Source organism: Oncorhynchus tshawytscha, linkage group LG21, assembly GCF_018296145.1.
Source record: "Oncorhynchus tshawytscha isolate Ot180627B linkage group LG21, Otsh_v2.0, whole genome shotgun sequence".
Lineage (NCBI taxonomy): Eukaryota > Metazoa > Chordata > Actinopteri > Salmoniformes > Salmonidae > Oncorhynchus > Oncorhynchus tshawytscha.
This window is the reverse complement of record NC_056449.1, coordinates 22,339,870-22,366,873: the sequence shown is the minus strand read 5'-3', so window position 1 is coordinate 22,366,873 and position 27,004 is coordinate 22,339,870. Positions and strand designations below refer to the sequence as shown.

Genomic DNA, 27,004 nt, shown 5'->3' with positions numbered 1-27,004 from the left:
GACCCATAAACAATTAATGAAGATGCACCTGTGTAACGTCGTTAAGACACTAACAGCTTACAGACGGTAGGCAATTAAGGTCACAGTTATGAAAACTTAGGACACTGAAGAGGCCTTTCTACTGACTCTGAAAAACACCAAAAGAAAGATGCCCAGGGTCCCTGCTCGTCTGCGTGAACGTGCCTTAGGCATGCTGCAAGGAGGCATGAGGACTGCAGATGTGGCCAGGGCAATAAAATTGCAATGTCCGTACTGTGAGATGCCTAAAACAGCGCTACAGGGAGACAAGACGGACAGCTGATCATCCTAGCAGTGGCAGACCATGTGTAACAACACCTGCACAGGATCGGTATATCCAAACATCACACCTGCGAGACAGGTACAGGATGGCAACAACAACTGCCCGAGTTACACCAGGGACGCACAAACCCTCAGACTGTCCGCAATCCCTCAGACTATCAGCGCTCAGACTGTCCGCAATAGGCTGAGAGAGGCTGGACTGAGGGCTTGTACGCAGGTCCTCACCAGACATCACCGGCAACAACGTCTCGCATGGGCACAAACTCATCGTCGCTGGACCAGACAGGACTGGCAAAAAGTGCTCTTCACTGACAAGTCACGGTTTCGTCTCACCGGGGTGATGGTCGGATTCGCGTTTATCGTCGAAGGAATGAGCGTTACACCGAGGCCTGTACTCTGGAGCGGGATCGAGGTGGAGGGTTCGTCATGGTCTGTGGCAGTTGTCACAGCATCATCGGACTGAGCTTGTTGTCATTGCAGGCTGTCTCAACTCTGTGCGTTACATGGAAGGCATCCTCCTCCCTCATGTGGTACCCTTCCTGCAGGCTCATCCTGACATGACCCTTCAGCATGACCAATGCCACCAGCCATACCGCTCGTTCTGTGTCTGATTTCCTGTAAGACAGGAATGTCAGTTTTCTGCCATGGCCAGCGAAGAGACCGGATCTCAATCCCATTGAGCACGTCTGGGACCTATTGAATCGGAGGGTGAGGGCTAGGGCCATTCCCCCCCAGAAATATCCGGGAACTTGCAGGTGCCTTGGTGGAAGAGTGGGGTAACATCTCACAGCAAGAACTGGCAAGTCTGGTGCAGTCCACGAGGAGGAGATGCACTGCAGTACTTAATGCAGATACTGTTACTTTTGATTTTGACCCCCCCCCCCCTTCAGGGACACATTATTCCATTTCTGTTATTCACATGTCTGTGGAACTTGTTCAGGTTATGTCTCAGTTGTTGAATCTTGTTATGTTCATACAAATATTTACACATTAGTTTGCTTAAAATAAACACAGTTGACATTGAGAGGAAATTTATTTTATTGCTGAGTTTGTGTATGTGACCAATGATTTGACTTGAGATGAAGTAGACTAGACAAGCACCATACTTTCATGATGGCCAACATTTATTCTAATGAGGAACTACGTGGATTTTGTATGGCTATAACTAAATAAGGATTCAGTGTAATAAGTCAAATAATGGCTTAAAATGTGTGTTACAATAAGGACAATACACACACCCCGCACACACAATTTAGACAGGGCCACTTGGACCAGCCCATCTGGCGTTTGCCAGAAATGCTATATGGTCAGTCCATCCCTTGACTGATGTGTGCACTATTCTCTTAAGACAAGAATAGACATTCATTTACACTGAACAAAAATGTAAATGCAACAATTTAATTGATTTGACTGAGTTTTACAATTCATATGAGGAAATCAATCAATTGAAATACATTTATTAGGTCCTAATCTATTGATTTTACATGACTGGGAATAGATATGTTGGTTGCAGATACCTTTAAAAAAAATGGGCCTCATATTGGGCCTCAGGATCTCGTCATGGTATTTTTGTGCATTCAAATTACCTTAGACAAAATGCAATTGTAGTTTATGCCTGCCCATACCATAACTCCACAGTCACCATGGGGCACTCTGTTCACAAAACTTGAGACATCTGTGGCATTGCGTTGTGTGACAAAACTGCATGTTTTTTGAGAGGTCTTTTATTGTCCCCACTACAAGGTGCACATGCTGTTAAATCAGCTTCTTGATATGCCACACCTGTCAGGTGGATGCATTGTCTTTGCAAATGAGAAATGCTCACAAACAGGGATGTAAGCAAATTTGTGCACAACATTTGAGAAAAATAAGCGTTTTGTGAATATGGAAAAATGTTGGGATATTTTATTTCAGCTCATGAAACATGGGAGCAACACTTTACTTTTTGCATTTATATTTTTGTTCAGTGTCGATGGGTTTTATAATTGTACATTTTGTCCAGGTGAGAAAGGGCAGTGAGGAGTGCAATAGAGATTATGTCGTCTGTGGATCTTTTTGGGGGTGGTATGAAAATTGAAGTGTGTCCATGGTGTCTGAGATGAAAATATGATGAGACAGCTTCTGAACAAATTGTTATCTCCATAAGCTAGGCCAGGTGTTCTCAAACGTTTTGGGGCCAGGGACCCCTTTTGTTATAGCATCTTCATCAGGAACCCCCTCATAATCAGAACACAACTGAAGTGAGATAAACTCCTTGTATGCTATTTTTAACTGACATCGGGCCATAATGAGGAACATTTAAAAAGCCCTGCCTCTTGGCTTCAGAGAGGAAATTGAGCCGTTTTCAATCTAATTTCTTGCAATTCTACACATTTTGTCACAGGCATATATATTTTTTGTTGTTGCCGCTTTAAAGCTAATATCATACAATTATACACATTTTGTTTTAAATCTTACATTACAGTGCATTCATGTTAAAACACATACATTTTTGGGAATACAAGTATTGAGTTGAAAAATGTATAGTTGGTGGAGTACTGTGGATATCAATATCCTTGTGAACCTCCCAAGCCCATGTTGCCCACGGTTAAAAAAATAAATTGTAGATTAATTATACTACGTTGTATTGTATTACTCCCTCTAAATGTATTCCACGCATCCCTTGTCCAAAATTCGTTGAATCTGTTTTTGTTAGTATTAATAAATACCCCCTACAGTACCGCGGACCCCCACATCGAGAACCCCTGGGCTAGGCTACATAATATTCAATCAACTTTCTGTTCAGCAAATCCATTTATATCTTCAGCCAGACAGAGACAATTTGTACAATGAGAGAGACTGTTTAGCGGACAAACACTTTGTTGCAATATCAGACAGTGTAAATCCCACACTATGCATTAAACATAATGTTTCAGCCAATCAGCATCCAGGATCTAAACTAACCGGTTTATAAATAAACATATAGCATGAGTAAAAATGGGGGAAAATAATAAATAAATGTATTATTTTGTAGCTAGAATATGAAATGACATGCAGTGGGGTATTATGGGATATATTTGAGTTTTCTTGTCTGCATTGGTCTGCATCGGCGTTCTTCCGGCTTCCAAGACTCGAACGGAAAGGGGAAAGCCTTGGCTGTGATGCCGCTGGATGATGGCTGCTTTCGGGATCTTAAGTTACGAACACCGGCCCCTGAAGCGGCCACGACTCGGACCTCCGGACGTTTATCCCCAAGACCCAAAGCAAAAAGAGGTCAGATAAACTTAAATCGTTTGTCAAACCAACGTTGCAAAGAGAAATGGGCACAAAGAGCCTATTTGGAAATGAGCCCTTAGCTACGCTATGGTTGCTAACGTTAGCTAACGTTAATCCCCCCAGACGGCTATCAGGCCCAAACCAGTCTCTAGTAATAACAATGAACAGCAACTTGGCTTGTCAGTTTGCCTGCTCGCACTGAAAACACCAACTAGCTAGCTGGCTAGCTATCTTGATAGCTTTCTATGGGGCTAACGTTAAGTCGTAATTTAGTTAACGCTAGCTAGCTAAATGATTCGACAAATATAATGTTGGTTAACTTTCAAATGAACAAATATTTCACGAACCGTTGTTTGCATTTCAAATAACGTTAACTAGCAATACAACTAGGATACATTTGGAGCAGCTTGGTAGATAGCTAGCTAACGTTAGCCTTATTAGCAACTAGCTAATGTAGGTTAGCTAGTTAAATGTCGTCATTGATGGTCATGATGTATTTAGCTACTTTGACATGTCACTTAACGTTTCTGGCATATGTGGAATGGGATCCTAAGACTTAGTAAAAAAAATAATAATAATTGCCCAACAACCTCAACTCAATTTGATCATGTAGCTAGCTAGTTACCTAGTTGGCAAAGCAGTCCCCCACTGAGATAATCATTTGTTTTGTAAACAAAGGTGGCGAATGTGGTATCCAGTGTCCAGTACATGTGCTCATTGGGTGACTTCATCAACTGCATGGTTTGAATTTCACAATAGAGAACTAATGTAAATAATTTGTGTTCCAGGATGAATTGACTGCGTTGAATGTGAAGCAAGGATTTAATAATCAACCGGCTGTGTCTGGGGATGAACATGGAAGTGCTAAAAATGTCAACTTCAATCCCTCAAAGGTGATCTTCTACTCATCACTGTTTCTTTGTCATCTGTATCAGACACATGTAGTGAATAATGATGCATGTTGTAGGATCTCTTGTTCATAGCATACTTTCCTATTACCCAAACAGATTAGTTCAAACTTCAGCAGCATCATTGCAGAGAAGTTGCGCTACAACACATTTCCAGACACAGGCAAACGGAAGCCTCAGGTCAACCAGAAGGACAATTTCTGGCTCGTTACTGCCAGGTCACAGAGCTCTATCAACAACTGGTTTACAGACTTGGCTGGGACTAAACCCCTCACCCAGCTGGCCAAGAAGGTAGGACTTTGTACCAAAACACCCTTGGGGGCACGTTCAGCAGAGCATCACATTGTGATAGAAATATGTTACTGTATGTAAAACAAACAAGACTCTGACATGTAGACTAAGGAATCATGCTGGCTCTATTCATGCCATTTATATATATATATTGTTCCAAAATGTTTGCCTGCTGAACGTGGCCCTATTCTTCCTGTGACCAACTCAAATTTAACCACAATATGTCTGCCTTGGGAGACTTATACACTATCTTTCTAATATTATTCAAAGTAACTACGTTGCGATTTATAAGACTGACTTGTAAATTATAAAAAAATGTATGTTCTTTTTCTGCTGCATCTTCCTTTACTGGGTTTGTTTGGGTTTGTGTACCAGGTGCCAATCTTTAGTAAAAAGGAGGAGGTTTTTGGCTACTTGGCCAAGTACACAGTACCTGTGATGCGTTCGGCATGGATGATCAAGATGACCTGTGCGTATCACGCGGCCATCACAGAAACAAAAGTCAAGAAGCGGCACGTGATTGACCCCTGCATAGGTAATCAAGCACTCCTTAAAAAATATATAGCCTAACCATTCTCCCTTGAACAACATCGTTTTTTTTAATGATTGAGCATGTTCCAGCTAGCCCCCTGTGGCCAAAGCTCCTCAATAATGGAACATTCCAATATCCTGAGTGTTTTCACTGCCATTTAGAAAAGATAGGCTGCTACATCTCTAGAATTTTGCTCAGTCATGCTGCATTAACAGGAGCATATGCCACTGGGATGAATTGAACTCTAACTGTATGTTATTTCTGTCTGCACTGCAGAATGGACTCAGATCATCACTAAGTACCTGTGGGAGCAGTTGCAGAAGGTGGCCGAGTTCTACCGCCAGTCTCCCAGCCAGGGCTGTGGCTCCCCCCTCCCGGCCAATCCGGCCGAGGTGGACACGGCCATGAAGCAGTGGGAGTACAACGAGAAGCTGGCCATGTTCATGTTCCAGGTTGGTTGGTCCTTTGTTTTATCTGTTGTTTTTTGTCTGTTTGCCTGCCTATCTCAGGTTCCACGTCTGTCTCCACCGGTGACCTATGTATCTGCCATGTCTGATGCGTTTGATAAGCAAAATAAATTTGCTTCAGTTGGTAGAGCATGACCCTTGAAACACCAGGATTGTGGGTTTGATTCCCGGGGCAACCCATGCACCAAATGTATGCAAGTCGCTTTGGATAAAAGTGCCTGCTAAATGTTATATTATTTTTGATATACAGTGCCTTCGGAGAGTATTCAGACCCCTTGACTTTGGGGAGTTCCTCCCATTCTTCGCTGCAGATGCTCCCAAGTTCTATCAGGTTGGATGGGGGGAGTTACTGCACAGCTATATTTGTCACATGCTCCGACTACAACAGGTGTGGTCGACCTTACCGTGAAATGCTTACTTGCAAGCCCTTAACTAGCAATGCAGTTCAAGAAATAGTTAAGAAAATATTTACTAAATAAACTAAAGTAAAAAATAAAAAGTAACATAATAAAATGACATAACAATAACGAGACTATATACGGGGGTACCGGTACCGAGACAATGTGCAGGGGTACAGGTTAGTCGAGGTAGTTTGTACATGTAGGTTGGGGTAAAGTGACTGCATAGATAATAAACAGCGAGTAGCAGCAGTGTAAAAACAAAGGAGGTGTCGAAGTAAATAGTCCGGGTGGCCATCTGATTAATTGTTCGGCAGTCTTATAGCTTCGGGGTAGAAGCTGTTAAGGAGCCTTAAGTTAAGGAGTACCGTTTGCCGTGCGGTAGCAGAAAGAACAGTCTATGACTTGGGTGCCTTTTCAGTTCTCTCCAGAGATGTTCGATCGGGTTCAAGTCCGGCCTCTGGCTGGGCCACTCAAGGACAGTCAGAGACGTGTCCTGAAGCCACTCCTGTGTTGTCTTGGCTGTGTGCTTAGTGTCATAGTCCTGTTGGAAGGTGAACCTTCGCCCCAGTCTGAGGTCCTGAGCACTCTGGAGCAGGTTTTTCTTGGTCACCTCCCTGATCAAGGCCCTTCTCCCCCGATTGCTCAGTTTGGCTGGGCGGCCAGCTCTAGAATGAGTCTTGGTGGTTCTAAACGTCTTCCATTTAAGTATGATGGAGGCCACTGTGTTCTTGGGGGACCTTAAATGCTGCAGACATTTTTGGTACCCTTCCCCAGATCTGTGCCTCGACACAATCCTGTCTCGGAGCTCTACGGACAATTCCTTCGACCTCATGGCTTGGTTTTTGCTCTGACATGCACTGTCAACTGTGGGACCTTATATACACAGGTGTGTGCCTTTCCAAATCATGTCCAATCAATTGAATTTACCACAGGTGAACTCTAATCAAGTTTTAGAAACTTCTCAAGGATGATCAATGGAAACCGGATGCACCTGAGCTCAATTTTGAGTCTCATAGCAAAGGGTCTGAATATTTCTTTTTTTTTTTTAATAAATTTGCGTCCTCTCACTGTCAACTGTGTTTATTTTCAGCAAACCCAGCATGTGTAACATTTGTATGAACACAACAAGATTCAACAACTGAGACATGTACTGAACAAGTTCCACAGACATGTGGATAACAAAGGGGGTCAAAATCAAAAGTAACAGTCAGAATCTGGTGTGACCACCAGCTGCATTAAGTACTGCATTAAGTACTGCAGTGCATCTCCTCACCAGATTTGCCAGTTCTTGCTGTGAGATGATATATATATATATATATATACACACTGCTCAAAAAATATATATATAAAGGGACACTGCTCAAAAAAATAAAGGGAACACTAAATAACACATCCTAGATCTGAATGAAATATTCTTATTAAATACTTTTTTCTTTACATAGTTGAATGTGCTGACAACAAAATCACACAAAAATTATCAATGGAAATCAATTTATCAACCCATGGAGGTCTGGATTTGGAGTCACACTCAAAATTAAAGTGGAAAACCACACTACAGGCTGATCCAACTTTGATGTAATGTCCTTAAAACAAGTCAAAATGAGGCTCAGTAGTGTGTGTGGCCTCCACGTGCCTGTATGACCTCCCTACAACGCCTGGGCATGCTCCTGATGAGGTGGCGGATGGTCTCCTGAGGGATCTCCTCCCAGACCTGGACTAAAGCATCCGCCAACTCCTGGACAGTCTGTGGTGCAACGTGGTGTTGGTGGATGGAGCGAGACATGATGTCCCAGATGTGCTCAATTGGATTCAGGTCTGGGGAACGGGCGAGCCAGTCCATAGCATAAATGCCTTCCTCTTGCAGGAACTACTGACACACTCCAGCCACATGAGGTCTAGCATTGTCTTGCATTAGGAGGAACCCAGGGCCAACCGCACCAGCATATGGTCTCACAAGGGGTCTGAGGATCTCATCTCAGACCTAATGGCAGTCAGGCTACCTCTGGCGAGCACATGGAGGGCCGTGCGGCCCCAAAGAAATGCCACCCCACATCATGACTGACCCACCGCCAAACCGGTCATGCTGGAGGATGTTGCAGGCAGCAGAACGTTCTCCACGGCGTCTCCAGACTCTGTCACGTCTGTCACATGTGCTCAATGTGAAGCTGCTTTCATCTGTGAAGAGAACAGTGCGCCAGTGGCGAATTTGCCAATCTTGGTGTTCTCTGGCAAATGCCAAACGTCCTGCACGGTGTTGGGCTGTAAGCACAACCTCCCCCTGTGGACGTCGGGCCCTCATACCACCCCCATGGAGTCTGTTTCTGACCGTTTGAGCAGACACATGCACATTTGTGGCCTGCTGGAGGTCATTTTGCAGGGCTCTGGCAGTGCTCCTCCTGCTCCTCCTTGCACAAAGGCGGAGGTAGCGGTCCTGCTGCTGGGTTGTTGCCCTCCTACGGCCTCCTCCACGTCTCCTGATGTACTGGCCTGTCTCCTGGTAGCGCCTCCATGCTCTGGACACTAAGCTGACAGACACAGCAAAACTTCTTGCCACAGCTCGCATTGATGTCCCATCCTGGATGAGCTGCACTACCTGAGCCACTTGTGTAGGTTGTAGTCTCCGTCTCATGCTACCACTAGAGTGAAAGCACCGCCAGCATTCAAAAGTGACCAAAACATCAGCCAGGAAGCATAGGAACTGAGAAGTGGTCTGTGGTCACCACCTGCAGAACCACTCCTTTATTGGGGCTGTCTTGCTAATTGCCTATAATTTCCACCTGTTGTCTATTCCATTTGCACAACAGCATGTGAAATGTATTGTCAATCAGTGTTGCTTCCTAAGTGGACAGTTTGATTTCACAGAAGTGTGATTGACTTGGAGTTACATTGTGTTGTTTAAGTGTTCCCTTTTATTTTTTTGAGCAGTATATATATCATCGGTAACACACTACGCCGCCAGGGACTCAAATCCTGCAGTGCCAGACGTGTCTCCCTGCTTAAGCCAGTACATGTCCAGGCCCGTCTGATGTTTGCTAGAGAGCATTTGGATGATCCAGAAGAAGATTGGGAGAATGTCATATGGTCAGATGAAACCAAAATAGAACTTTTTGGTAAAAACTCAACTCGTCGTGTTTGGAGGACAAAGAATGCTGAGTTGCATCCAAAGAACACCATACCTACTGTGAAGCATGGGGGTGGAAACATCATGCTTTGGGGCTGTTTTTCTGCAAAGGGACCAGGACGACTGATCCGTGTAAAGGAAAGAATGAATGGGGCCATGTATCGTGAGATTTTGAGTCAAAACTTCCTTCCATCAGCAAGGGCATTGAAGATGAAACGTGGCTGGGTCTTTCAGCATGACAACATGACAATGATCCCAAACACACCGCCCGGGCAATGAAGGAGTGACTTCGTAAGATGCATTTCAAGGTCCTGGAGTGGCCTAGCCAGTCTCCAGATCTCAACCCCATAGAAAATCTGCATGGAGGAATGGGCCAAAATACCAGCAACAGTGTGTGGAAACCTTGTGAAGACTTACAGAAAACGTTTAACCTCTGTCATTGCCAACAAAGGGTATATAACAAAAGTATTGAGAAACTTTTATTGACCAAATACTTATTTTCCACCATAATTTGCAAATAAATTCATTAAAAATCCTACAATTTGATTTTCTGGATTTTTTTTCATCATTTTGTCTGTCATAGTTGAAGTGTACCTATGATGCAAATTACAGGCCCCTCATATTTTTAAGTGGGAGAACTTGCACAATTCGTGGCTGACTCAATACTTTTTTGCCCCACTGTGTATATATATATTGGAGTTGTTACTTGGTTAGAATTTTGTGACTTCAATGTTTGCTTTTTGTCATTACACCGCTATCTGTCATGGTAGTATAACCCTATTTCACTCTGTCACGGCATAAGAAAAATAGCGGCAAACAGCTAGCAAGTTAGCTTCTATTTAGAGGGTGAGCCGTTTCTGTTAACTAAACTATGAGGTAACTGATAAGACAATGTATGCATTTTATGAATAAGGCCATATAGAATCACAAGCACGACAAAACAGTTTAGGAATTTTTGGGGTGATCGTCTCTTGCTCGCCCGCATCATTGTTTACACTGACTAATAGTGAAGTGAAGTAATTGCATAGCGTTAAAGATGCAGTCTGGAATCTTAAGCACAACAAACTCATAACATAAATTGTACCAATTACGTTTGTAAACATATCATACGAATTGCAACAACAATGCATGGTGTAACTTATCATAGGAAGTGGATCACGTAGTACACAAAAAACGGGGTCCTGCTTTCGCTCGTGATCGCCACTTTCAAAACTAATGGCTGAAATTATACAAAGTTCTGGAGCATCACTTTAACTTACCATAAATACTTCATGCAGTAGAAGAACAAGCAATTACAAAAGGTTGTTTGCTTGTGTCCAGGATGGCATGCTAGATAGACACGAGTTCCTGACGTGGGTGTTGGAATGCTTCGAGAAAGTCCGACCTGGAGAGGATGAGCTTCTGAAGCTGCTGCTGCCCCTCCTGCTACAGGTAATGCCGATATACGATCCCTTTAGCTCCCATCTTAATAATAATTTGGTGGGTGCTTCTATTTGTCCTATTTCACACGTGTATTAATATGCATGTGTGAATTGGAAATGTGGTTTTTGCTCATCCCACTCTCCCCGAAACACCCTCGGAGCAATTAGGGTTAGGTTCCTTGTTCAAGGGCACATTGGCAGATTTTTCACCTTGTCGGCTTTGGGATGCGAACTAGCAACCTTTCAGTTACTGGCCTAATGCTCTAACCGCTAGGCTATCTTTCTCCTAATGCAGTGATGAATTTCATTCTCCATCCAGTAGCAAACCATGTATTTCATGTGGAAGAAGTAACTTGAGGAGACACTCAGAGATGTAGTTTATCTTCACTAATCAGGGACAGTCCAGGTTCTTACATCCTCTAATTATACCATTGGGGACATTAAAAACTTATTTTTCAAATTCCTTTTTTTGCAACAATGGTACATTGTTAATGCAACAAATTATCTTGCAGGGTGATGGCAAGCACCAAGTAAAGTAGCAATCGTCTAACAATAACCTATCTAATGAAAATAAATTCTGACATGCCCTTGGAAGTGCAGTTTAATCTACTTTAAAGAAAATGTTTTTACCTGAGCTGCAGTAAATGTTAAGTTTTGAATGCCCCCAACTGTATATCATTGAGGCTGACCTAGCTACCCTCCCCAGTTTTTCCCCTATATTCCATTGCTGTGATTATTTAACAGCTCTGAAGAGTTAGAACTGACATTGTGAGTCATGTCCCCTCCCTCACTACTCAGGGGGGTTAGAACTGACATTGTGAGTTGTGTCCCCTCCCTCACTACTCAGGAGAGTTAGAACTGACATTGTGAGTCGTGTCCCCTCCCTCAGTACTCAGGGGGTTAGAACTGACATTGTGAGTCATGTCCCCTCCCTCACTACTCAGGGGGTTAGAACTGACATTGTGAGTCGTGTCCCCTCCCTCACTACTCAGGAGAGTTAGAACTGACATTGTGAGTCGTGTCCACTCCCTCACTACTCAGGGGGTTAGAACTGACATTATGAGTCATGTCCCCTCCCTCAGTACTCAGGGGGTTAGAACTGACATTATGAGTCATGTCCCCTCCCTCAGTACTCAGGGGGATTAGAACTGACATTATGAGTCATGTCCCCTCCCTCAGTACTCAGGGGGATTAGAACTGACATTATGAGTCATGTCCCCTCCCTCAGTACTCAGGGGGATTAGAACTGACATTATGAGTCATGTCCCCTCCCTCAGTACTCAGGGGGATTAGAACTGACATTGTGAGTCATGTCCCCTCCCTCAGTACTCAGGGGAGTTAGACCTGACATTGTGAGTTGTGTCCCCTCTCTCAGTACTCAGGGGAGTTCGTGCTGTCGGCCTACCTGTCTCGGAGACTGGCCTACTTCTGCACGCGACGCCTCAACCTGCTGCTAAGCGACGGGAGCCTGGGACCCGGCTCCGGGGGGCACCCGGCACACAGCATCCTGGCACAGCCGGGGAACACCCTGCCCCCCACACCCACCTCCCAGCCCACGGGGGGCAACCAACCCCAGACCCCCTTCACAGACTTCTACATCTGCCCTCAACACAGGCCCTTGGTGTTTGGGCTCAGCTGCATGCTACAGGTACAAACACACGGAATAGCCTTTCCACTGAATTGAATGGATTGTCTGCTACTGCAGTACTATTACACTGCTATTAATATGACTGTTGAGTCATGAGGCTAGAATAGTAAATACTATTACACTACTATTAATGTTATTGTTAAGCCATGGGGCTAGTATAGTAAGTACATGGCTATGTTGGTAAACTAGCTCTGGTTACATTATCAAGTTTGGTATTGTTCCTGATAATTCTATTGTAGATTAAATTTTTCCTGATTTCCCATATTGTCAATCACATCCCTGAATTCTTATTTTGCTGGTCTTTGTTTCATCAGAGTATCGTGCTGTGCTGTCCCAGTGCCCTGGTGTGGCACTACTCTCTGACAGACAGCCGGAACAAGACTGGTTCCCCACTGGACTTACTCCCCATATCCCCGTCCAACCTGCCCATGCCAGGGGGCAACAGCACCTTTACACAGCAGGTAAGGCCCAGAGTCTGGTTCCTGTCAAGGTTTCTTCCCGCCTTGGAAGAATCTGACTTCCATGCCACTGTACCTTTGGCATTGGCTTTATATTGCTTAGAGTTTGGGTTAAGACTAATATATTTGGGGTTTCGGATTATGACTAATGCATTTGGGTTTTGGATTATGACTAATGCATTTGGGTTTTGGATTATGACTAATGCATTTGGGTTTTGGATTATGACTAATGCATTTGGGTTTTGGATTATGACTAATGCATTTGGGTTTTGGATTATGACTAATGCGTTTGGGGGTTGGATTATGACTAATGCGTTTGGGGGTTGGATTATGACTAATGCGTTTGGGGGTTGGATTATGGCTAATGCGTTTGGGGGTTGGATTATGGCTAATGCGTTTGGGGGTTGGATTATGGCTAATGCGTTTGGTGGGTTGGATTATGGCTAATGCATTTGGGGGTTGGATTATGGCTAATGCATTTGGGGGTTGGATTATGGCTAATGCATTTGGGGGTTGGATTATGGCTAATGCATTTGGGGGTTGGATTATGGCTAATGCATTTGGGGGTTGGATTATGGCTAATGCATTTGGGGGGTTGGATTATGACTAATGCATTTGGGGGGTTGGATTATGACTAATGCATTTGTCAGTTGATTGATTGAATGCCCTCCACGCGCTGACAGGTTGACATCATTGCATGCCTATTGACTTTGTCTTCTTAGTCGTCCCGTCTGCTTATCTCAGTCTTATCTGTGCTTTTACCTCAGGTCCGTGCAAAGGTCAGAGAAATAGAGGAGCAGGTCAAGGACAGAGGGCAGGCTGTGGAGTTCCGCTGGTCCTTTGATAAATGTCAGGAGACAACTGCTGGTAAGGAAACTGCTCCTTCATGATTAGATCAATAACACCTGTAAAATGACATGACATTTCATCCAGACAATGACTATATGGGCTGGTTTCCCAGACAAAGATTAAAACTAGTCCTGGACTAATAATCTAATTCAACAGAGATTCTCCACTGAGCATGCTTTACAGCCCAGCACTAGGCTTCATCTTTGTCTGGGAAACTGGCCCTGGATGTATAAGGAAAAAGGAAATTAGTAACATTTTGTGTTTTACTTGCTTTCGCCAGGCTTCACCATTGGAAGGGTCCTACACACCCTGGAGGTTCTAGACAACCACAGTTTTGAGAAGTCAGACTTCAGCAACTCCCTGGATTCCCTTTACAACCGCATCTTCGGCTCGGGCCAGAGCAAAGACGGCCACGAGGTAAAGATGTTTTCTCTTAGATGACCACTCTTGCATATGTCAAGTCTGAAGACTTCAAAGGCCCAGTGCAGTTAAAATGTGATTTTTCCAGTTTTTTATATATCACACACTGCATTTGGAAAGTATTCAGACCCCTTGACTTTTTCCATATTTTCTTACGTTACAGCCTTATTCTAAAATGTATTAAATAGTTTCCTCCCTCATCAATCTACACATAATACCCCATAATGACAAATCTAAAACAGGTTTTTAGAAATGTTTGCAAATGTATAAAAAAAAAAATACTTAGCACATTTACATAAGTGTTCAGACCCTTTACTCAGTACTTTGTGGAAGCACCGTTGACAGTGATTACAACCTCGAGTCTTCTTGGGTATGATGCTTTTAGCTTGGCACACCTGTTTGGGGAGTTTCTCCCATTCTTCTCTGCAGATTCTCTGAAGCCCATGTCAAGTTGGATGGGGAGTGTAACTGCACAGCTACTTTCAGGTCTCCAGAGACGTTCGATTGGGTTCAAGTCTGGGCTCTGACTGGGCCACTCAAGAACATTCAGAGATTTGTCCTGAAGCCACTCTTGCATTGCCTTGGCTGTGTGCTTAGGGTCATTGTCCTGTTGGAATGTGAACCATCGCCCTAGTAAGGTCCTGAGCGCTCTGAAGCAGGTTTTCATCAAGGATCTCTCTGTACTTTGCTCCATTTCCTTCAGATGTGACGCTTGGCATTCAACCAAAGAGTTCAATCTTGGTTTCATCAGACCAAAAATTCTTGTTTCTCAGAGTCCTTTAGGTGCCTTTTGGCAAACTCCAAGCAGGCTGTCATGTGCCTTTTACTGAGGAGTGGCTTCCGTCTGGCCACTCTACCATAAAGGCCTGATTTAGTAGAGCGCTAGTAGAGATGGTTGTCCTTCTGGAATGTTCTCCCATCTCCATAGAGGAACTCTGGAGCTCTGTGAGAGTGACCATCGGGTTCTTGGTCACCTCCCTGACCAAGGCCCTTCTCCCCCGATTGCTCAGTTTGGACAGGTGGCCAGTTCCAGGAAGATTCTTGGTGGTTACAAACTTCCATTTAAAAATGGAGGCCACTGTGTTCTTGCGGACCCTCAATGCTGCAGAATTTTTTTGGTAGCCTTCCCCAGATCTGTGCCTTGACACAATCCCTTTTCAGAGCTCTACGGACAAATCCTTCGAACGCATGGCTTGGTTTTTTCTCTGACGTGCTCCATTTCGAGTTTCATAGCAAAATGGCTGAATACTTATGTAAATACTTTTACATTTTTAAATTATTGTTGTCAAAAATTTCTAGCGCCATTTTCGCTTTGTCATTATGTGGTATTGTGTGTAGATATGGGGGGGTATTTAATCAATTTTAGAATAAGGCTGTAATGTAACCAAATGTGTAAAGAGTAAATGTTTTTATACTTTCCTGAAGGAAATTCATGTTTGATAAATGTCCCTTTGCTAAGAAGTTATTTTTGTTTCTTTTTGACCATTTGAATTAGAAACAATCAGTTAGGTACTTAATTGTTGCCCAGAAATGATTTTGATATTGAGATAAAAATAGCTGCATTGGACCTGGAATGGTTTTCAATCACATATGAAAAGGCAAAATGTCAAGTGTGAGCAAGAGGCCAATTAACACCATCTGGCCCTAACCATTACTGTAGAACACATAGAATTTCTTCTTCTGGAGACAATGAACTGTATTCTTATAGAAACACTACTTAGATGGCCCCAGGCTTCTGTGCTGTATGGTCTTCTCCCTGACATGTTTCTCTCTATTTAGATGTCCCCTGATGACGATGCCGTGGTGACCCTGCTGTGTGAGTGGGCGGTGTGCTGCAAGAGGTCTGGCCGTCACAGGGCCATGGTGGTGGCCAAGCTGCTGGAGAAGAGACAGGCAGAGATCGAAGCCGAGGTGAGACAGTGGCCCACGCACTCGTGCACATACACATTTCCGATTCATGACTACAGCACCGTGACTGCCCCACAGTGACGCCTTGTCACTCGGCCACAGCTTTTCCTGAGTATTCTCAAGGATACTTCTTACCTTCTTTCTTGTCTCGTGAGAACAGGTCTCTCTTGCAAAAGAGATCTTAATCCCGAGATTTCACCTGTGTAAATAAAGGATGTAGATGGCCACAGCCTTTAATAACAAGATTCTGAATTGTTTTAGAAGATGTGAGGTGTAGGTTTTTGTATTTCCTCAGGGCTATTGTTGTGTGCAATGCTGTCTCAATCCATATAATTAAATTGTATTCCCTGCAAACTTGTGTATACAAAACTGAAGAAACTATTGTTCAAATGTTATACCATGCTTATCACAGATGTAAGGGATATTTGCTCAATGGCAGTGGTTCTCAGGCTGTGTGTGTGCTTGTCTGTGTTCACAGAGGTGCGGTGAGTCGGAGGTGGTGGATGAGAAAGGCTCAGTTTCATCAGGATCTCTCTCGGCGGCCACCCTGCCTGTGTTTCAAGACGTGCTCCTGCAGTTCCTGGACACCCAGGCCCCCATGCTCAGTGAGTCTGCCCTTCACTTCACTAGTAGTCAATTATATTCCCTTATTTGGGTTGTCTGTGGCTGCTTCCCAAATCACACCCTATTCCCTATACTGTAAGGTGTCTACCCACTCTGCCCAGATTTCCTAACTTAATACATCTGATAAGCACTGAGCTCTCTTGACAGAGTGGTGCGCTTTCTCGCAGAGACTTTTGAGGATTCTACATGTTGTGGTGTTCGTCTGCAAAGTTGTTTCCGCTGGTCGCAAAAAGCCAAATTAACATGACACAAACTGAATTAAATGTAAAAGGCTTTGAAAATTAAAAGCTAGCGGTACGCTCAGTGGCTCCGTTGGTGTTTCACAAATGTTTTTCTGAGAAATCTTTGAATCATTCATATGAAAAGTGTATACTAGAATATGAAAATGTATATATTTCCTCTATACTGTTTTATGTCCTCTGGGTTTGAGAAGTAAGATGAGTTCCACTGTGAGCCTGTCCGTTAGCCTTAATTCTTCCACAGCATCCAGCCCAGCTGACGCAATACTATTTTCCAGATAGTTTTTTTTAATAACTTTTTTCTTCTTCTCTGACCTCAATTGATTTATTCACTCTAATTTTAGCCATCCTACAAGAGTAAAAATGTTACCCATTTTTGATTAAACACCATATATAATGTTATACTTTTGATTAGGGCCCATAAGGGCACTTGACCACAGCTCAATGGGTCCTGGACAAAAGTAGTGCACTATATAGGGAATATAGGGTCCCATATATGAGCCTGCTAGGTTCTCTGCATCTCCTGATTCCAGCACTCTTTTGGATTTAGTCTGCCCAGCGGTTGAGTTGTTATGCACTACTATGGGTTTGGGACTTGAGCTGTACTGTACTGCGCTGGCCTGGTTACGCATCCACCATAGTGCTGAAAAGGACAATGGTGAAAATTAAAAAATCCATAACAGCACAGTATGGATCAGGTCAGCAACATAGTGGGAAAAGGGTATTGGTGTTGAGTAGGGTGAAAGAAATCCAGGTTAGAAGATTCCTGGACTCTGGATGGAATAAGCAGAAAATTATGGAATTCCCCACAGGTATTTCTGGAAAACCTGGGAGTTTTTGGAATGTTACCCAAATTTTGCAACCTTAGTGTTGGGTTAGCATGGCACACAGGGTCCTGTGTGGCTCAGTTATCAGAGTAGGGCGCTTGCAACGTCACGTTCAATTCCCGCTTTAGCCACCCAATATGAAAATGTATGTGTGCACTACTGTTAGTCGCTTTGGATCAAAGTGTCTGTTAAAGATGATATTATAAAGGTTATGACTGGTCTCTTACTGCTGCTAATGCTGGAGTGTATAGTGACAAACTATCCCCATATGTCCCTTCTCAGCGGAGGCAGGCAACGAGAGCGAGCGTGTGGAGTTCTCTAACCTGGTGCTGCTCTTCTGCGAACTCATCCGCCACGACGTCTTCTCTCACAACATCTACATGTGCACGCTCATCTCCCGCGGTGACCTGGCCTCTGACTCTCACCTGCCCCGCCCCCGTTCCCCTAGTGATGAGCCTTCAGACGAATCAGAGCGCAAGGAGCAGGATGCAGGCAGCAGCGTCAAGAACGAGGCATGTTATGTGGTGGCAGCTGTGCTAGTGTCCACAATGTATCATCGGTAGTTACTCACTGCTTTTGAATTGATTTTGGAATGAAACGTGTATTTTCTTTTCTTTATACAGGACACTGGTCTTTCCGAGTTAATGGAGATCGATCACAACTCGAGCGCTAATTTTGATGAGGTAGGTGTATATGCATCATGCCAGTAGAAGTGGGCAGCTAATGTGTACAAGTGAATATTGTCCCTGGCACAACTATATAGTATTCTTACCTGTGCTCCATCAGACTGTCCCATTGACCTCTGGATAACCTTTCCATGCTGTGTGCAGCCCTATTAACTTGAGTTGTCTCTTTTTTTGTAGATGTTTTCTCCCCCCACTCACTGTGAGTCAAAGGGCAGCCCCTCTCCCGAGAAGCCTGCCCCAGAACAGGAAGGGAAGGGCGCCTGCAAAGACAAGGCCCTGGATCCTGCCTTCCCATTGGTGTACGAGCAACCCCGCCACATTCAATACGCTACCCACTTCCCCATCCCCCAGGTAAGCAGCCCTGAGAGAGGCTTTGGCTCAGCTCTAACACACAGATGGAATTCAATCTGGGTCATCAGTGCAACTGTAGACCATGATAGCCTTCTGAGCTAAAGCCCAGGCTCTGGGTGCTTTATAGCTTCAGACAAGTTTACTTATCACCACAGCAAAGCTTAGTGAACTACCGTAGCTACATTGGGACTGGTTGTTGGTCTAACTCAAGGCAATTTTAGCTCTTCAAGCTAAAACACACATTTTCCGCTTCCTGGCGTTGCTTTGCACCCAACCTCAACTACATAGCCTATGCACAAATTGACTCACTTGACACAGTTAGCCCTCTAAACAAAAGACAGACCTCAGGTGACTCATAACAACTGGGTGGCTCTGTGAACTATCTCCACTATGCATGTATTGACTCACTCCTTGACAGTTAGCCTTCTGAGCTAAAGTCTAGGCATTAGCTATTAGTGCCGGCCTAAGTCCTCAGATCTCAGGCAATGTGAACTACCTCCACTACATAATGCACAGTGCACACATTGACTGACTTGTCATCGTCCCTAGGAGGAGAGTGCCAGTCATGAGTGTAACCAGCGACTGGTGGTGCTCTACGGCGTGGGCAAGCAGCGAGATGAAGCGAGGCACGCCATCAAGAAAATCACCAAAGACATCTTGAAGGTGCTCAACCGCAAAAGCACAGCAGAGACCGGTAAGAACAGTACTAGTTCCAGTTCTTATTTGACTCTTGTTTTTAATGACCTCATCTATGGGCCTTCTGTTTTCCCCGGAGCAATATGGCCTGTCAGTTTCTTTCTGCCGTTGCTTTTAGAATTGTTCACGTAGAGAGAAAGACTGCTCGTTCTGGAAACTCCGGGCTTTGACATGAATTTGAGCACCAGTCGTGGTGACGCGCAACCATAGATTTATTGAGTGAGGTTGTATATTCCCACAGCTCTCAGCAGATGTGCCCCCTGTCTATCACATTACAGATACTGTTTGAGCAGATTGCAGTGATACGTTATTTTGTTAACTTTGTTTTTGATGGACACTGTGCCTGTTTTTAGTGCATCACAAACGGCACCCTACTTAAAGTAGTGCACTATGTAGGGAATAGGGTACCATTTGAGAGAGTCTGCTCTTACATCTGCCTCCATCTGATCCCTTCAATAACATTTCCCAAGTTGAAAACTTTCCTCAGAAACCTTTCTTTTCTCCAACACTCTTTCCTCTCTGTTCTTCATTATTGAACACAGGATTTTGACGATTGACTCCAGGGCTAGCATCCTATATTCAATATTCATTTCCACCCAGTCCAATTTCTATGCTAGTAGCTGTAATTTGCTGCCACTCATCTTATCTCTCTTAGCATGTGACATTAACAGGGGGGATTTGAGAAGTTATAATTATGCAGCCTAAAGGGCTTTTTTTCTTATGTCATTCAAGTCATTTATGTTCAGCCATATTCCTGCTTAGGAGTTGAGCAGATGGCCTTCTGGTTACAAGCCCATTTCCCTTGTGCTTTGCATAACCTTCTCTGTTCCTTTTTAGATGTTAAGCCATTTGAACACTGTCATTATAATGTGAACTTTGAAAGTGAAGGGTCTTGAGAATGTGATTATAATGGGTGCAACCCAAATGCCAACCTAGTCCCTATATATAAGGGCACTATTTTTGACCAGAGTCCTAGGGGCCCTGATCAAAAGTTGTGCACTATTTATAGGGACGCATTCGGAAAGTATTCAGACCCTTTCACTTTTTTCACATTTTGATTCGTTACTGCCTTAAACATTTAATCCATTGTAGAATATTTTCCCTCAATCTGCACACGATACCCCATGATGACAAAGCAAAAACAGGTTTAGAAATTTAAAAAAAATGTAAAACGTAACACATTTGCATAAGTATTCAGACCCTTTACTCAGTACTTTTTTGAAGCACCTTACAGCCTCGGGTCTTTTTGAAGCAATTACAGCCTCGGGTCTTCTTGAGTATGACGCTACAAGCTTGGCACACCTGTATTTGGGGAGTTTCTCCCTTCTCTGCAGATCCCCTCAAGCTCTGTCAGGTTGGATGGGGAGCGTCGCTGCACAGCTATTTTCAGGTCTCCAGAGATGTTTGATCGGGTTCAAGTCTGGGTTCTGGCTGGGCCACTCAAGGACATTGAAACTTGTTGCGAAGCTACTCCTGCATTGTCTTGGCTGTGTGCTTAGGGTCGTTGTCCTTTTTGAAGGTGAACCTTCGCCCCAGTCAGGTCCCGAGCACTCTGGAGCAGGTTTTCATCAAGGATCTCTCTGTACTTTGCTCTGTTCATCTTTCCCTCAAGGCTGACTAGTCTCCCAGTCCCTGCTGCTGAAAAACATCCCCACAGCATGATGCTGCCACCACCATGCTTCACCGTAGTGATGGTGCCGGTTTTCCTCTAGACGTGACGCTCGGCATTCAGACCAAAGAGTTCAATCTTGGTTTCATCCGACCAGATAATCTTGTTTCTCATGGTCTGAGAGTCCTTTAGGTGCCTTTTGGCTAACTCCAAGCAATCTATCATGTGCCTTTTACTGAGGAGTGGCTTCCGTCTGACCGCTCTACCGTAAAGGCTTGATTTCTGGAGTGCTGCAGAAAAAGTTGTCCTTCCATCTCCAGAGGAACTCTGGAGCTCTGTCAGAGTGACCATCAGGTTCTTAGTTACCTCCCTGACCAAGGCCCTTCTTCCCCGATTGCTCAGTTTGGCAGGTCGGCCAGCTCTAGGAAGATTCTTGGTGGTTCCAAACTTCTTCCAATTAAGAATGATGGAGGCCACTGTGTGCTTAGGGACCCTTAATCCCACAAATGTTTTTGTACCCTACCCAAGATCTGTGCCTCGACACAATTCTGTCTCTGCGCTCTACGGACAATTCCTTCAACCTCATGGCTTGGTTTTTGCTCTGACTTGGAATGTCTACATGGGGACCTTTTACAAGTGTGTGCCTTTCCAAATCATGTCCAATCAATTGAATTTACCACAGGTGGACTCCAATCAAGGATGATCAATGGAAACAGGATTCACCTGAGCTAAATTTCGAGTCTCATAGCAAAGTGTCTAAATACACTGCTCAAAAAAATAAAGGGAACACTAAAATAACACATCCTAGATCTGAATTAATGAAATATTCTTAATTAAATACTTTTTTCTTTACATAGTTGAATGTGCTGACAACAAAATCACACAAAAATGATCAATGGAAATTATATTGATCAACCCACGGAGGTCTGGATTTGGAGTCACACTCAAAATTAAAGTGGAATACCACAATACAGGCTGATCCAACTTTGATGTAATGTCCTTAAAACAAGTCAAAATGAGGCTCAGTAGTGTGTGTGGCCTCCACGTGCCTGTATGACCTCCCTACAACGGGCATGCTCCTGATGAGGTGGCGGATGGTCTCCTGAGGGATCTCTTCCCAGACCTGGACTAAAGCATCCGCCAACTCCTGGACAGTCTGTGGTGCAACGTGGCGTTGGTGGATGGAGCGAAACATGATGTCCCAGATGTGCTCAATTGGATTCAGGTCTGGGGAACGGGCGAGCCAGTCCATAGCATTGATGCCTTCCTCTTGCAGGAACTGCTGAAACACTCCAGCCACATGAGGTCTAGCATTGTCTTGCATTAGGAGGAACCCAGGGCCAACCGCACCAGCATATGGTCTCACAAGGGGTCTGAGGATCTCATCTCGGTACCTAATGGCAGTCAGGCTACCTCTGGCGAGCACATGGTGGGCTGTGCGGCCCCCCAAAGAAATGCCACCCCACACCATGACTGACCCACCGCCAAACCGGTCATGCTGGAGGATGTTGCAGGCAGCAGAACGTTCTCCACGGCGTCTCCAGACTCTGTCACGTCTGTCACATGTGCTCAGTGTGAACCTGCTTTCATCTGTGAAGAGCACTGGGCGCCAGAGGCGAATTTGCCAATCTTTGTGTTCTCTGGCAAATGCCAAACGTCCTGCACGGTGTTGGGCTGTAAGCACAACCCCCACCTGTGGACGTCAGGCCCTCATACCACCCTCATGGAGTCTGTTTCTGACCATTTGAACAGACACATGAACATTTGTGGCCTGCTGGAGGTCGTTTTGCAGAGCTCTGACAGTGCTCCTCCTGCTCCTCCTTGCACAAAGGCGGAGGTAGCGGTCCTGCTGCTGGGTTGTTGCCCTCCTACAGCCTCCTCCACGTCTCCTGATGTACTGGCCTGTCTCCTGGTAGCGCCTCCATGCTCTGGACACTACACTGACAGACACAGCAAACCTTCTTGCCACAGCTCGCATTGATGTGCCATCCTGGATGAGCTGCACTACCTGAGCTACTTGTGTGGGTTGTAGACTCCGTCTCATGCTACCACTAGAGTGAACGCACCGCCAGCATTCAAAAGTGACCAAAACATCAGCCAGGAAGCATAGGAACTGAGAAGTGGTCTGTGGTCACCACATCAGTGTTGCTCCCTAAGTGGACAGTTTGATTTCACAGAAGTGTGATTGACTTGGAGTTACATTGTGTTGTTTAAGTGTTCCCTTTATTTTTTTGAGCAGTCTATATAATGTATCTGTTTTTTAATTTTTAATACATTTCTAAAAAACAGTTTTCTCTTTGTCATTATGTGGTATTGTGTGTAGAATGATGAAACTATTTAATACATTTTATAATAAGGCTGTAATGTAACAATGTGAAAAAATAGAGGGAATCTGAATACATTTTAGTGGCCTTTTATAGTCCCCAGCACGAAGGACAAATGCTCACCAACAGGAATATAAACAAATTTAAGCACAAAATTCAAGAGCAATGAGCTTTCTGTGCGTATGAAACAAGTTTTGAATCTATTTCAGCTCATGAAACATGGGACCATCCCTTTACATGATGTGTTGTATATATTTTTTAATTGGACTTTGATTTGTCTCTTCTCTGTCAGGAGGAGAGGAAGGACAGAAGAGGAAGAGGACTAAGCCTGAAGCCTTCCCCACAGCAGAGGACATCTTCTCCAAATTCCAGCACCTCTCCCATTTTGATCAGCACCAGGTCACCTCTCAGGTGAGACCCCCCCCCCCATAGCTGTCCAGTCTCATCGTTTTAAGTGTGCTCCAAAACCTGCTATTGGAATCTTCAAGTTATTCGGTATAAAATCGATACTTATGATATGTCTGCCATTCAATTCTTCTGGGGGTACAGTTAAATGATTCTCATAAAACAATGTCTTTAACAGCAAACTGATTTTTCAATTACTTTACTAGAGTATACAATGTTATGGATATTTGGTTATGTTTTTACTGTAGGCCTGTGTAGTAGTGATGAAGTTCGGCTCTTTACTGACAAGCCTTTTTGACTCGTTCAGTCAAAATAACCAATCTTTTGACTAATTTCATTAATTTGAGTCAGTAACGCGAAGCACACAGGACCCCCTACCGCGAACGATGGAGCTGAAAACTCGAAAGAGTCATGATCAGGGTTGGAAATTAACATCTGCCAAATGCGGGTCGATTTTGTCATTGGTAGAATTGATATTTTACCAGGCAAGTTGGCGGGTGGTCACACAGAGCATTTGGAAAAGGTTTTGAAAAATCCAAAGCCCACATGTAAATGTTGGTCCAATTGTCAAGAAAGGCTACTGAAGTGTGACTTTGTCCTTGTGTTTCTTGACTAGTTATATCGTTCTGTTCACACGCTAGGTTTTTCAATGTTAGTTTGAGTTTACTTTACCTGTCTGCTGCAGTCTGAGATTTTCTTTTTATCACCGACAAGCAAGTGCCCAAATTACTATGGTAATGGCCTGTCCCTTGTTAAAGGGCCATCTGACAATTTTTTTTGTCTCACCTTATAATTGTGCTTGATTGAGCATGGATGACTCCCCCCAAAAATATCAGCGTAGATCCCCGAACTAATAATAATAAATAAGCTGGGCTGGTAAATAAATCTGAGTAGCTGGTAGATTTTTTTTAATCTACTTGCCACAGTAGCTGTTGGGCCAAAAAGTACATTTCCAAGCCTGATCATGATTCTACGAGCATGGCGTTCACCATAGGGGGATTATTGGAGCTGTCATTTGTGACAGACTTGTAAATGTGTGCTTTAAACTATGTATATTGGTTGATTGCTAGGCATACAAATACAATTATTTATTGATAGCTTTGAAACAAGGTCTAGTTCTGGCCGCAACCAGACTAGATTGTGAAATACTCTTGGCGGAATGCATTGACTACTGTCAGGGTAATAAGTATCCTGACAACTCACATTAAATTCTTCCGCTGCTCTGTTGTTCGCTCCATACTGTACATCACATTGCTGAGAAAAAACATATGTGTGGTGTAGCGTTTGGCTAGGGTAAGGTAATAAACACAGTCGTTCGCTAATTGAAGCCCCCCAAACGATTCGAGTTTGTTGAGCAGAGGCTGAGGCTTTTGGTTCTTCAAAGCTGTGTCCATCATAACGTTCAATAATCAATTAATTGCAGTCATTCTTGCTCCAATGCGATCAATTATCAGTTCTAAACACTGTGGTGTGTATTCATGTATGCGCAGGGAAGTCAGGCTTCCCACAAAAAATGTACCAATTAAAATAAAAAAAAATGTATCTTTCGTCTATCTGTTTCATAATTTTCCTTCAATTCGCAAGAGGCTGAATGTATCTCACAGGAGGAAGCATCTGAGTGAGCGAAACAGCACCCCTCTGTCTCTCTACGTGTTGGCCATCTATCTGATGCTGTCTGGTCCAAATGAGTTGACATTGTTACCGCCCGTAGCATTGAAGACGAGGGATGCCTGCGATCATTTGGCCTTGTCCTTCCCAGTGATTTTACCCACCCACCGCTACTGTCTAAACATGTTTTTTTCTTCTCTATGCTCATGACCTATTGTCCTGCACGCATATGACCGACAGTTGGTGGTTGGAGCACGTCTCTGGAGCCGCTGAGCCGGAGGAACATGTATTAATCCTGCTGTAGGACTCATTGCGACCAGCAGGTCAAACAAAGTAGTTACTCAGGGGGAAAAAAATGACTCCAGTCAGTAAAAAGAGTTGTTCCAAAATAACTAATTGTTAGCGAACTGCACATCACTACTGTATAGAGGTAATAATCCTGTTGGCCTTCTCTCTGACTAGGTGTCCAGGAATGTTCTGGAACAGATCACCAGCTTTGCCTTAGGGATGTCCTATCACCTGCCCCTGGTCCAGCACATCCAGTTCATCTTTGACCTCATGGAGTACTCCCTTAACATTAGTGGCCTCATCGACTTTGCCATTCAGGTATAGCGTTGTCTCAAATGTCAAGGCATATAATCACAGCATTTAATTCCACTTCTCATAGTTATACAGTAATATTTCCTTTAAGGTCTACTCTTATGCCTTGAGTCTGCTTCTCTCTCATCAGTTTCTGTTAGTGGTTGTTTACTGCTGTTCTCCCCTTTATGCTTTAGTATAATTTGTATGAATCATCTTTCTATAACTAGCCTTCTCTCTCTTCCCTGTGCATTTGTGTGTATCTAGCTGCTGAATGAGCTGAGCCTGGTGGAGGCAGAGCTACTGCTCAAGTCATCCAGCCTGGTGGGTAGCTATACCACAGGTCTGTGTCTGTGCATCGTGGCCGTGCTGAGGAGGTACCACTCCTGCCTCATCCTCAACCCAGAGCAGACGGCACAGGTCTTTGACGGGTAAGTCTTACAGGCTTAACCATTAGGCTTTAGCCAGACTGCTCCGTGGAGAACGGAAACCAAATTAGAAAGGGTGATTTTTGGTCTGTGTGCGTGCTCTTCTTTTCTAATTGGCTAATGTACCGTCGGCCTGTCAAAAGTTCAACTTATCTGAACTTTTTGTTTGTTGACCGACAACGTGCGACTCTCATTGAGAAAGCATTGGAAATCACGGATATGGATAAAATCTACGGTCCAATTTGGCCACGCCCTTAACCACCTCTATAGCCTGGGTGTTAATGTTATCCAAGCCTTAACCATTCACCTCTATAGCCTGGGTGCTAATGTTATCCGAGCCTTATCCAAGCCTTAACCATTCACCTCTATAGCCTGGATGCTAATGTTATCCCAGCCTTAACCATTCACCTGTATAGCCTGGATACTAATGTTATCCAAGCCTTAACCATTCACCTCTATAGCCTGGGGGTGCTATTCAATAACATTGCGTTATTGGATGCAGAAACAGTCGGGTACCTAATCTATTCACTGCCAATAAACCCGCCTCTGTTTTTTTTACAGACCTGGGTCATAAAAAATTGTAGCTAAATCAAATATGCCCCTCAAATACTTTGAAGTGTGCACTTTTGGGACTATTCCATTGGTGCCC

General features: G+C 44.1%; 1 protein-coding gene across 1 annotated transcript in view; it reads left to right on the top strand.

Annotated features, from left to right (window-relative positions):
* Window positions 1-3,386: 3,386 nt before the first annotated feature.
* The window catches only part of med12 (mediator complex subunit 12), a 44,111-nt gene continuing 20,493 nt past the window's right edge, over window positions 3,387-27,004 (top strand). The window contains exons 1-19 of the mRNA XM_042303212.1: window positions 3,387-3,552; window positions 4,344-4,448; window positions 4,563-4,754; window positions 5,130-5,289; window positions 5,563-5,738; window positions 10,596-10,706; window positions 12,072-12,344; window positions 12,659-12,805; window positions 13,570-13,669; window positions 13,932-14,068; window positions 15,851-15,982; window positions 16,458-16,584; window positions 17,952-18,181; window positions 18,293-18,352; window positions 18,533-18,706; window positions 19,256-19,400; window positions 23,628-23,746; window positions 25,811-25,954; window positions 26,195-26,358. Coding sequence (XP_042159146.1) covers window positions 3,451-3,552; window positions 4,344-4,448; window positions 4,563-4,754; window positions 5,130-5,289; window positions 5,563-5,738; window positions 10,596-10,706; window positions 12,072-12,344; window positions 12,659-12,805; window positions 13,570-13,669; window positions 13,932-14,068; window positions 15,851-15,982; window positions 16,458-16,584; window positions 17,952-18,181; window positions 18,293-18,352; window positions 18,533-18,706; window positions 19,256-19,400; window positions 23,628-23,746; window positions 25,811-25,954; window positions 26,195-26,358 — 2,798 coding nt within the window. The 5' untranslated portion in view covers window positions 3,387-3,450. The remainder of the gene's footprint in view (window positions 3,553-4,343; window positions 4,449-4,562; window positions 4,755-5,129; window positions 5,290-5,562; window positions 5,739-10,595; window positions 10,707-12,071; window positions 12,345-12,658; window positions 12,806-13,569; window positions 13,670-13,931; window positions 14,069-15,850; window positions 15,983-16,457; window positions 16,585-17,951; window positions 18,182-18,292; window positions 18,353-18,532; window positions 18,707-19,255; window positions 19,401-23,627; window positions 23,747-25,810; window positions 25,955-26,194; window positions 26,359-27,004) is intronic.